We start from the raw sequence: 12,873 nt of genomic DNA on the forward strand, positions 1-12,873 counted from the left end.
AGTTTGTTTAAATAAATATAATACAATCACGTTATCAACAAGTAGATAATACCCTAGGGTGGGCGGGACAATGTGGAAACTCCAGTCCGATTGGTCGTGCTTCATATGTCAAATAAAGGCTTTTCTCTTTTTGGTTCCATCCTATAGTTAGATTGCTGTCGAGCGAAACACGCACATTTGAATTTACAAGCAAGAAAAAGAATCGTTTATGAAGCGAATTCCGCTCTAAAACGCCGCGTGCAAAAAAAAGGGGAAAAAAGCCGTTGACACGGGGAAAGGACGTGAAAAGAAGAGGGGCGGCGATTGGCCGGCCGGCGGGTTTGAATGAGTATGCGGGGCGGCGATTGGCCGCGAACTTTGGCGTGGCGGCTGGGCCCCGGATGTGGGCGGGGCGGCGGGGCAGTGTCGGTTATTGTTTGAGTGGAGAGTGGGCGCGAGGAAGCGAGCGCTGACAGGAGCGAAAGATGGTGAGCGGAGGCCGGGGGAGAGCGGGGCGATAGGGAGGGGGAGAGAGAGAGCGAGCGAGAGGGGGCCGAGCAGGCCTCCTCCAATATCACCTCACGGCCGGGCTGTTCGAGAGGTTTTGTATCCCGCCGCCGGCAGCTCGCGCCTTTATGACAGACGCCGAGCGAGCGCGCGTCACCCACCCCCGGCCCGGCTCCCGCTCAATCCCCGCTCCCGCCCAATCTCCAGTGGCCGACTGCCGCCCGATCCCTCGGCCCGCCTCCCGCCCAATCTCACCCCCTGCGCTGCCCGGCCCGGCTCTGTGTGTGTGTCCAGCCCGGGGTTAACTCTTTAAATCTCCGGGCTCTAGCCGTGTGGCTCCGGCTGCGTGAGCTGTTGGGCTTTCGATTCCATAACCCCCACTCGGGAGATTTCCCAGGCCATTCTCTCTCCCACTTCAATAATATGTTTTCTCCAATGTGTAAGGTTGTGTGTGTGATTGTGTAAATTGAGACCGGGGCGTGTTTAAAAGCGTCCTGTGGTAATTGATTTATTTGCATGAATTGTTATAGGAGTTACTTTCCCTCCCTTTTTCCCGCTCTCCTGACGGGAGCGAGCGATGGAAGCTGGATTTCCCCCCCCCCCCCGTGCCAGTCCTGGGTCTATTCCCCCCCCCCCCCCCCGGTGCCAGTCCTGGGTCTATTCCACCCCCCCCCCCCCCCCCGGTGCCAGTCCTGGGTCTATTCTCTTTCCCCCCCCCCCCCCCGGTGCCAGTCCTGGGTCTATTCTCCCCCCCCGGTGCCAGTCCTGGGTCTATTCTCTCCCCCCCCCCGTGCCAGTCCTGGGTCTATTCCCCCCCCCCCCCGTGCCAGTCCTGGGTCTATTTACTGCCCTGGTGCCAGTCCTGGGTATTATTTCCCCTGGTGCCAGTCCTGGGTCTATTCCCCCCCCCGGTGCCAGTCCTGGGTCTATTCTCTCCCCCCGGTGCCCGTCCTGGGTATTATTTTCCCCCGGTGCCCGTCCTGGGTATTATTTCCCCCGCTGCCCGTCCTGGGTATTATTCTCCATGGTGCCCGTTCAGTTTTTATTTACACGGTGCCCGTCCTGGGTATTATTTCACCCAGTGCCCGTCTTGGGTATTATTCCCGGTGCCAGTTCTGGCTCTCGCTCTGTTGTGTTTGAGTGACAGTGAGCTGGCAGGAAACCTTGTCTTTCCCTGCCCTCGGTGTGAGAGGCTTGGGATCTGTCACTGAGCACAGCTTTCAGTGCCTATCCTCGATTTGACATGTTTGTAGATACCGATGTATGATGTGTTTTTTTTAGTGCTGACCCCATTTGGTAAATATATTTATTGCATGCAACCACTCAAGTTTAACAGTTCCACAAACTGGAATTGCAACGCTAAAAATTCAGACTTGAGTTAACTTTACTGAAGTATATGGCTGAACATTCAGACCTTGGTGTATGGAAGACTCAATTTATAAATGTCAGACAATTTTCAGACTGTATGAAGTTGCCTGTCTTACTCATTTAAGTACTTTCTCGATTTTGAATGCCAGTGTAACTAACAAAAATAATTCTCTCAATACCAGACTAGTTTAGTTACAGAAGTACCTTATTATGATGCATTTGATTTAATGTTTTGCAAAATGTTTCGCAGAGCTAAAAAGTTGCAAATGGGGAGCTTTTGTCGATGCTTTTATGGCGATAACCAAACCTTCATTTTTATAAGGATTGGGATGACATTTTTGTTTTGGGTTTCTGCTCAGTTTCAAGTGTGTAGTGTAGAGTATTTTCAAATTTTTTTTTACAGTCCATGCCTGATGAGTAGAAATGTTAATGTGCTTAAACTTTTTTGAAACATGCAGTAGCTTAAACTAAGCAATATCATAAAGCAGGAATAAACATATTGAATTGTCAAGATAATTCAAATGAAGTGTCAACAATGCACTGTATTTATAGGAGAGGGTTGGAATCTCCTACAACTTCAATTATTTCAATATGCTTAAAGGGTTTGTGAGGGAATATATTGCTTCAGGTACAGCGTCGAAAATCCGGAAGCCTTGGGACTGAGGCCGTTTTGGATTCTGTGCATTTCCGAACTTCGGAGTGCCTTTCTGACAGCCCGAATCCGGAAACGCCTGATCCCAGGTTCGAATATTTCCGGACTTCAGAACGTCTTTCTGACGTCCGGATCTGGAACTGTCTTGGTGTGGCGGGGTTGGCCCGAGGCGGGAACGACATTAGCCCGTGGCAGAGATCTGAGGCGGGAGCAAGGTCAGCCTTAGACAGGAGAGAGGTCGGCGGTGGCCCGAGGTGGGTGCGGTTTGGATTCCGGACCTCCGGATTTCAGATGCTCAACCTAGATTAAGGATATATTGTTCTTTGGTAGGTTGACGAATAGCAGTTATGTGTCTAAGCAGATGGATTCTTGGCCACCTACATTGTCCAATTTCCAGACTCTTAGATGACACATGGATGATTTAGATTTGCGTTTGTGACTGAACTCGAGGAAGGTTGGCATTGACTGAGTGAAGAGTGCATTAGTCTGGTTTTGTGCTAAATGCCCGGTTAAGAATATTGAACATAAGAATATTTTTTTTTTTTTTTTTTTTTTTTTTTTTTTTTTTTTGGGTGAAAGATCTGTCTTTTTATTGCCGCAGAATTATATATTTACACTACATGCCTGGACAAGGTCATGCTGCAACTTCGGCCGTTGATTTGATCATCTGCCCCATACCCCTCGCAGACACATCCCACCCCTCCCCCCCCCCCCCCCCCCCCCGCTTCAGGCAAGTCGCTGGAAGATTGAGAGTCGAGATCTGGGGTTGGGACTCTCTGGGCCCTCTCGGTCTGTAAACGATAATCCTTCGCAGGAGGTTGGGGCGAGCACACTTGATCAGAATAAGCAATAGTGGGGGTTCGTCAGTGCCATACGGTTGGTGTACCGTGTCATCTCGCTGTCAGCGAGCGGATAGCGAACGACTGAAGTCCAGTGCAGCGTGTCCCACACTTCCTCCTCGGGCTCCCGGTGCAGCCACCATCCGTACTTCTGGCTGGTGGTGACAGGCTCACGATACATCATGTTGGGATCTTGCTCCACCGCCCGCCTCCGGCCCCTGTGGGGCCTCACATAGCCGAGCCGGGTTATTCCGAGCTGCGCCACATATTTATTTGGCATTATTTAACTTGCAGGTGCTGCTACCATAAGTGGTGCCGGCTAATCAAAAAATTAAGATCTAATTGTGGTATCCTGTATTTGAACTGGATAACTCCAGCCACCGAACAAACTTGGCCTAGCCATAAATGTTTCTGGTGTAATACAATTTGTTGCTGTACCTTGGTAATCAACAGTAGATTCAGAACAAATGTCTGACTTGCTTACAGTTGGTTGTATGCTAGTTTACATTCAAAATCCCATTTCAGATGTTCGTTACTTGCATCCTGAACACATGTTGAGAGTGGTATATAATTGTTCATAGGTCAAACAATACTCGGATCAGTAAATCCAAGTTCAGATTGCTGGGTTTTGAGGCGAAGTGCACTTGAGAACCAAAATTTTGTGGCAGTACATCATTACAGAAGTAGTATTAAATAGAATTGGAAATAATTCCTGTGTGTTGAAAATAGGCTTGTTGTCTTAAAAGATTGTTGAATGTTTTTTGGTTCAAAATTTCTTGAATACTTTATCAAATTTGGAAGATTGGACCTGTATCTCACATGTCTCTTCAATTGTGAAGTACAGGTACAGCGTCGAAAATCCGGACGCCTTGGGACCGAAGCCATTCTGGATTCTGTGTATTTACAGACTTCGGAACGTCGTTCTGACGTCCCAAATCCAGAAACGCCCGAGCCCAGGTTTGGGTATTTCCAAACTTCGGAACAACTTTCCGACACCCCGAGTCTGGAAACGCCTGGGCCGAGGTATTTCTGAGAGTAGGTACTAGATGTATGGAATGTTCCACTTCCATTCTTTCATATTCTTACTAAAAACTAGCCCAAAACAGGTTGACTTTGTTACATTCCCAAACATGTAGTTCATTATTTCAGACTCTTTTACCAAATGTCCTTTTTCGATAATCCCCACTCTGGCAAAGTGACAGATGAGAGTAATCTTATTTTTCTTTTTAAAAATGGAGCAGGTGCTGATTTTTGTTTGTATTTTTTCTGAATGTAGCTTGTTCTTTGAGGGGGCGGTGAGGCGGGGGTTGGGGAGGGGCCGGATTTCGGAACATTTTCTGGATGACCCTGCCACGGATCATTTGTAACATTTTGAATTTCAGAACTTCAGGTTTTCGATGCTGTACCTGTACTAGCAGTTGCATAATGAAAAGTGTTCTGTCTACCTTGGATGAGGTTTATTGAGTAACTTTTTTCTCTCCTCAATTTCTTAAATTCTTGTTTGGCCCCAGAAAAATGTTGCTCTGTGGTTATTAAATTATCCTGAGTGTTAAATGCAATTGCTTTCCAGCTTAGTTCTGGAGTACTTCCTGCTATTTCAACTGGAAATGTTGAATTTGCATCATGTGATGTCTCGAGTGAGAATTAAAATGCATCTTGTGTCTCTTTCTAAAGCACTAGCATATAGTTTTTTAACTGTCTATACTGATCAACACTAAATATAAATGCTCCCAACTTTCAGATTATAGAAATTATAGTCATTGGGCATTTGTAATAATGTTGGTCTCGCTGATCTAATGTGAAGCCAGAATACGCTATCATGAGACTAAGGGCCCAAGTTTCCACACGATAAAAAACAGGCGCCCCTCTGAGCTGGGCGCCCGTTTTTCGCGCCGAAAACGGCGCCGGAAAAAAACGCGCGATTCTGGAGCGCCCTGCAGCTCCATGTCTGCTTGGCGCGGTGCCCAGGGGGGTGGAGCCTACCACTCGCACTGATTTTGTAAGTGGAAGGGGGTGGGTACCATTTAAATTAGTTTTTTTCCTGCCGGCAACCCTGCGCCTGCGTGTTGGAGCGTTTGTGCACGCGCAGTGTGAAGGAAACATTGGCACTCGGCCATTTTTGTAGTTCTTTGTAGCTGTTTAATTTTTGAACATTTTTTAATAAAAGCACATTGCCCTTCCATGATCAGCACTGAGGCTTCTTGCAGCAGTGAGAAGGCTGCAGGAAGCCTCAGAAGTTGAGGCAGCCGTTTCCCAACGGCCTCCCCCCCCCTGCTGTCTGAGGCTTCCTGCAGCCTTCTCACTGTCTCCTCCTCCCCCCGCCCGCCATCGGGAACGGCTCCACCCGCCGTCGGGAACGGCTTCCTCTCTCTTCCCCCCCCCCCCCCCCCCCCCCCGCCGTCGGGAACGAACGGCTGCCTCAACTTGTGAGGCTTCCTGCAGCATTCTCCCTGGCTGAAGCACTTTCACACAGGTAGGAAGATAGTTTATTTAATCTTTTCTTTGCTTATAAATTTTTATTCAGGTTGGATTTATTTGCATAAGTATAAATAAGGATTTATTATAGAATTTAATGACTTCCCTTCCCCCCACCTCGTTCTGGACACCTAATTTGTAACCTGCGCCTGATTTTTTAATGTGTAGACAAGGTTATTTCAGTTCAACAAAAATCTCCACTTGCTCCATTCTAAGTTAGTTTGGAGTACGTTTTCACTGTGGAAACTTTGAAATCAGGCGTCAGTGGCCGGACACGCCCCCTTTTGAAGAAAAAATTCTGTTCCAAAGTGAAACTGTTCTAACTGACTAGAACTGCAGAAAAAAAAATGTGGAGAATTGCGATTTCTAAGATAGTCCGTTCTCCACCAGTTGCTCCTAAAAATCAGGCGGAAATCATGTGGAAACTTGGGCCCTATATGATGGTTTTGCTGATGATCAACTGCATACAAGAGAAATTCTGTATTAAAAGTTTTTTTTTAAGCAGCCCCACTGCATTTCTGTAAACTAAAAATGTTTATTTGTGCAAGTGTTGCAGGCTTTTCTAGATCTGTAGAAGTTTAATTTGTGTTGATGGTCTGTTTACCTCTCCCTGGCAGGCTGGCGGGAAAGCTGGGAAGGACTCGGGAAAGGCCAAGGCTAAAGCAGTTTCCCGCTCTCAGAGAGCAGGATTACAGGTAGGCTTTGTGTTCAGAATAGGTTTGACAAGTACAGAAACAGGTGAGCTTTCAGAATTGGGAACATGCCTCCAAATAATTGCGATACTAATTATAAAAAGTTCTCCACAGCAACAACTTGCATTGATAAAGCACATTTAATATTAAGAAATGCTCTGAGGGGCTTCACTAGAATCATCCGTGAAGAGCCCTACTCAGACCTTTATGATGCAGCAGCTGAAGATAATTTGGACTGAGGGCATTTCCCTGCAGAACTTGCAGCAATGTCCTGAGGGGCAATGATTGGCCTCCAGCAAATAATGATCTTCCCAATGTGTCGGGGACTACTCCAGCCAGCACGTGCCGGTTTTCCCAATGACCCCTTGTTTTGTTGGAGATCCTTGATGCCATGCTATTTAAGATACCTCCCTTCTGGCATTCAGCTCTTGTATTCATGTCTGCATCAAGGCTGCAATGAGTTCTGGAGCAGAGTGTTTCTAGAAGCACCTGAACTGAGCATCAGTGAGGTTATTGACAATTACGTGCTGCTCAATGGCACTACTGATGGCTCCTACCTATTGCTTTGCCGATGACTGGAAAAGGGCTGATGCAGCAGCAACTGGTTTATACTGTTTTGGTGATTAATATTCCTGTTTGTTGGGCAAATACCAGCTACACTAGAATAGCTTTGCTAGTGGGGCAGCTAATTCTAATGTACAAGTCTTCACTCCAATTGGGATGTTGTCTGAGCCCAAAGCCTTCACTGCCCAGAACACTAAGCTGCTTAATGCCAGAGTCAACTGAATTAGCTGGACACCGGCATCTATGAAGGGGAAAAAGATCAAGTAGTGTCAGCACGTTAGACTAAAGATGTTTGGAAACGCTTCGGCTTTATCTTCTTAGCACTATCTTAAACCTGTTGCTTTTGGTGTTTTCAGCATGCAGTTATTTTAACTTCACTCGGTTGGTACCTAATTCAGAGGCATGCCGGGTGCTGCTTTTGGCACACCCTTCTACCCTTCCCATTGAGGCCATGAAGTTAGATTGTGGTGGTATACAGTTTGTTGATCTATAGTGCCACGTGGCTATCCAGTCTTGGGCTCTAGATCAGTCCTTCATCTGTTGCACTTAGCACAGTTGTAGTGCCACTCTACACAATGGAGAATACCTTCACTGTGGAGAAGAGACCACTAGCACAAGATGTATTGGTGCCCTCATTGCCTGACAATCCCAATCTAGCAGCTGTGCCCTTCAGGACATGACCAGATCAGGTAGCAGGACTACAAAGCCATTCAAAGTACATTCTGCGTTCTTGCTTCCTCCAATTAATGTTCAGCGTGGAGGAATGGGTGGCAGCACGCAAGATAATCCGGTTTCCTTGACTTAATTTGACCAGAAGCCATGAGACTTTCTGGAGTCGATGTTGATAACTCCCACCCAACTTTATACCACTGCCTGCTGCAAAGTTCAAGGAGAAGACCAGTCACCACATTCTCAGGGCAACTGGAGATGGTGATAAATGCAGCCTTGCCATTGCTGCTCACATCCAGATATCCAATTATATATTTTTTTAACAAGAACTGGATAACGTCAAACCAATTTTTGAGGAACATTAGACTTCTCGTGCTTAAATACCTCAACATTTGCATATTGAGCTACGGTCGAATATATTTTATTAGGACTGGAAGAACTGTGTAGCAACATGAAACGTAGCAATGGATGATGCATAATTGGGTTTTATTCCTTGCATTGGATGTACACACTTGTGCCTTTTGAATGGGCTGACAGGTTTCACTTGGTATTGTTTCTTCTAGTTTCCTGTAGGTCGTATTCATAGGCATTTGAAGACTCGTACCACTAGCCATGGACGGGTGGGTGCTACAGCTGCAGTGTACAGTGCAGCTATCCTGGAGTATCTCACTGCTGAGGTAGGTGATAATGGAGTTGGACCTGTATTTCAAAAACTGGGCACAGTCTTTTTGGTTTAGGATGAGAAGAGTGTGAATGAAATCAAGGCTACAAAATATCTGCCTGTGTTGCTGCTTTTGGTTTGGTGATGCTCCTGATGTCCTTGATGTAAACTACTCCAGGTGATAGTTACACAAACATGCCTTTCTATAGCATTCTTCATATGCAAGAAGACTTGAAGCAGTTTAGTGAGGAACAACAAATAGTGTATCCCAAGCAGCAGAGCGAATGGATACAGTTAGGGCAGGGGAATCAAAGGCTATGTAGGAGAGATTTTCAAGACTTGGGTAAGATAGGTCAAGACAGAAATAACTCTGCAGGAAATTCCAGAAGACAGGATCTACCAATGGTGGTGCGGGTGATGAGAAACTTATTGGGTGCAGTGTAGTTGTGTAGATATACGGTGGGGTGAGGCCATGGGGGGGTTTTGAACGTGAGTGCAGCAATTTGCACTTTCCTACATTACAATGAAAGATCGTGGCAGAGGTGCAGCAAATGACTAGGGCAGAGGATCGGAGTGACCGGGGCCCAGGAGAGGCGACAGTTCGGGGTCCAGAAGAGGTGAGGCCCCAGGGCCAGAGCGGGCCAGCCCACACTGCGATATGTGTGCGCACTAGGTCCGTGCAGCAGAGTTGTCTTGGTTAATCCTTGCCACTGGACCAAGACCTAGCTCTGTCAAGCCCATGTGGTGGCTGGTGTGCAACGGCCACCCCACGTTAAAAAATCCACACACAGGCATCTTCCACATGTAGTTCAGGACCTGGAATATTAGGTCCTTCATTGGAACACCTGTGAACCCATCCCTTCTTAGCGTGGAAGCAAGCCATCCTCGATACGAGGGACCGCCTAAGAAGAAGACATTACAACAGTGACTACACTCCAAAAGTACTTCATTGGCTGTAAAGCGCTTTGAGACGTCTGGTCGTGAAAGGCACTATAGAAATGCAAGTTTTTTTTTGTATACTGATCCTTACATAAGAACGAAAGATATACAGTGGACTTCAGCATAGGGAGCAGCAGATGGACATAGCAAAGCTAGGATGGGGAGCCAAAGGCATGGTCAAGGAGGGAGTTTACTAGATGGAGGTTACTCCCGAAACTTGGAAATCCGGGAACGTTGGCCTGCTTAGCTTCTTGTGTTATTCGCAACAAAACTTGTGTTGTCAAAACAAATACTTATTGCTCTTGGAATTCTTATATTAGTAATTTTTAGCTTTAATTTATTCAGAAGCTGTAAACAAAAGAATTTTGAAAACTACCGTGCTAACTTGATATTCTATAGGTGTTGGAGTTGGCAGGAAATGCATCGAAGGACCTGAAAGTAAAGCGCATCACGCCACGTCACTTGCAGTTGGCCATCCGAGGTGATGAGGAGCTGGATTCGCTGATCAAGGCAACCATTGCTGGTGGCGGTACGTGTTAGCTTGGTACAGTAGTGGTTTTGGGGGAGCTACTGGTGTGCGTGAATAGGACTGAGGTGGACATTTGATTTGCATATGACATACTACATCCAAGATAAAGGAACAAAACTTAATGAGCTGTTGTAGTTTTGGGGTATTGCCTTGATTTTGAGATTTTTTCTGAATTACTGTTAAAGTATTCAATCTAATGATGTATGAGAAATTTATGGCAAGGCCCTGTCGATGAGATCTGCTGTAAACTTTCTGGAAAGGGGAACAAAGTTAAGGTGATGCAGGCACTTTGGCATCTTAACAGTACTATTGACAATGGGTGCTAATTATTCCTTTTCCTTACTTCATTTAACTACATTCTTGGGATTATACAATCGACACATTGCGGGGTGGGGGGGGGGATTTTTAATGGAGAATTTCAGAATTCGACCTTAATGTTGGTCTAAATTATTGACAATGACTTAAATTGTAGAACGTTCTTAAAAACTCAATGTGCTTTCTGCATTGATGAGCTGCTATGTTGTACATTGAGTATTGCACACTGTTCCACAAAAAGGTGAATAGCTCTTGTGCTGGCCTTTGAGATGTTAGTGGTGGTGGGTGCATTGTCTGTTTTTAATAACTCCAAGTAGGGTGTCCAATAGATGTTCTCTGAGATCAGAAACTTGCTGAAAGTTATGCATGCTATCCACTCTACTTTGGCTACATCAACGTGTTTAGAATGGCTCGTGTGCATTGATCACAGCATATTAATGCTTTCACATCATCTGAAAGTCCTGTATTCTAAGAGCATTAAAAGTTTCAGATGTCTGTCTTGGTGTGAAAGAACAGAAACTTAGTGATTAGTTCAGGTTAGTTTCTTTCAATAAAAGTGTGCACATTGTAGCTGCTGGGTGATAATTCAGTGTAGTGGTAGTTGTTTTTCATTCCTATATCTCTTCTCTAGGTTGACTTACATTTAATAAGCACTGGCCCTCCAGTATTTAACCAGGCGCTCACACTTGGTGAATGTCATTGAGTGCCTTGGATGGTGAGGAGAGCATTACGGTTCAGCGTGATCTGTACCTGTTTAACATCCATGTACCTGTACCTCTAGCACCTAAAGGAATGGCCACCCTGACTAATGGGTTCAACCTGCAGCTTTGTCTGCTCAGCGCAGTGTGTGTACCCAATCTTAATTATAATGAAATATAGCACAATATTGAAGGGACACAAACTGACTTAAGGAAGGGAAGTGGAGGGAACCTTTTGTTCTGGATAGCTGATAAATCCAGTGCCCATTGTGGAACAGAACTGTAAAGACCAGACGGGTCCCTCGTCTATGCCACAGGTTGCTGGTCGGCAAGCTCACTTTGTACGGGGGGAAATCTTCAGAGTGCCTACTTCTGGTTGCTTGAGTTAGGAATTGGAGGATGACAGGTGGCTTTGGAACTACCCCAGCTGTTGGTATCTTGAGGGGGGAAAGCTTTGAAAGATTTTTTCCTGGAAAAATTAACTTTTTTTTTTAGGTGTACAAGGACTTTATTTGGGTTTCTTTACTTGGCTTTCTCTTTCCCGCCCCCACCCCACAGTGGCATATCACAGGGAAAGTTTGCTCATGTTGTACAGCAGCTCCATCAGGTCCTGGGCAGGCTAGTCTGCAATGGCATTCCTCTGGGAGGCACAAGGCCTTTCCCTATAAAATAAGTCATGGAGGGGCTGAAGAGAGCAAATGTAAAACATCAGGAAACTGAGACAAGAAATTACATTTTCTCATCGGTCACTAAGACATTTGAAGTTTTTAGATTGAATAGAAGTGCTTTAAAAATGCCTTCTCTCGTAATCTATCAGAACTATTTTCCCTTTTCTTAATGTTACTAGTACTAGGGGTAGCAATGTGGGAAATACTCATCGATTTGATAAATATTGTGTTCAAGCCAGGCAGTTGTCAACCTGATGTTCTCAACATAGATGTTTCAAGTAATCTATGTGAGATGCTTGATTTTCATTACCATAAATACCTACGGGGCAGTAGGGCAGCTCATTATATATAAATATTAGACTATGGTTGTATTTTTTTTAGCTTGCATCTGAATTTGTTTCCATAATAGCTGTTTATTGTCCATAGTGTTCAGTTTTAACTGCCACATGTTGGCCTACTTTTACAGCTATGGGGACATTCCCATCTCCCAGAATAATCATCTTGAGAAGGGAATGGTGGAGGTGGGCAGTCTCGTGGGGTGGGTGGTGGGGGGGAGTGAATACGGTGCATGAACTTGATGAAGCTATGCTCTGAGCTGTTGGATTTGTACATTTTATTTTGTTTTCCCTTACAGGTGTGATCCCCCACATCCACAAGTCTCTGATTGGGAAGAAGGGACAGCAGAAAACTGCATAAAGCCCAGTTTTGAACCTACCCTCTTCCTCCCTACTGTCGTACTGTAATTTGGACAGAAGAAACCTGGGGATACTTGGCATATTTTTTTTAAAAAGAGTAGTTAAAATAAAATGGAAGAGCTTTAGGAGATTACTTTAGTGTTCAATATAATCTGAGACCCGTTTGTATGTCTTACAGTTTAGATTTGAAGCTGTATGAAAATATAACTAGAAAATACAGCAGTTTGTCAACAACTAGCCTACACAAGTGTGTTTTATACAATTAAAACAATTCATAAAACCATTTTTTAAAAATCTTGTGTTTACCGTGTGTCCTTTCAAAAGATTATTGAAGTTATTACAAGGGAAGGTTGGAAGCAATTGGTTAAGTACAGTGTTGTCCTTTTGAAGTAATTTGATATAATTGGATTTTCAATACTTAGAGTAGTTGAATTGCAATGAAAGATTAGTTGGGACAAATGGCTTCCCTCATCTCTATTTTGCCTAGCAAGCGTGTTTTTCTTTAGGCTTCTCTTATTGGGTTGGACTTGTTTTCTCCTTGTCAAAATCCCTCTTTTTCCTAAACTATCAAGTTATCTCGGCCTTTATATTGCTTGCTTCAGTAGTCCTGTTAGTGATGTTCA

The 12,873-nt window shown here is 45.1% G+C and overlaps 1 protein-coding gene across 1 annotated transcript; it reads left to right on the forward strand.

The window, feature by feature from the left end:
• The first annotated feature begins 363 nt into the window (after positions 1 to 363).
• Positions 364 to 12,544, forward strand: LOC139234781 (histone H2A.V). Its single transcript, XM_070865472.1, has 5 exons — positions 364 to 467; positions 6,438 to 6,515; positions 8,309 to 8,422; positions 9,745 to 9,874; positions 12,190 to 12,544. Exons 1-5 carry the CDS (start codon positions 465 to 467, stop codon positions 12,249 to 12,251), a joined length of 387 nt encoding a protein of 128 aa, XP_070721573.1. The 5' UTR covers positions 364 to 464; the 3' UTR covers positions 12,252 to 12,544.
• The last annotated feature ends 329 nt before the right edge of the window (positions 12,545 to 12,873 follow it).

The sequence above is a fragment of the Pristiophorus japonicus genome, chromosome 22 (genome assembly GCF_044704955.1).
Source record: "Pristiophorus japonicus isolate sPriJap1 chromosome 22, sPriJap1.hap1, whole genome shotgun sequence".
NCBI lineage: Eukaryota > Metazoa > Chordata > Chondrichthyes > Pristiophoridae > Pristiophorus > Pristiophorus japonicus.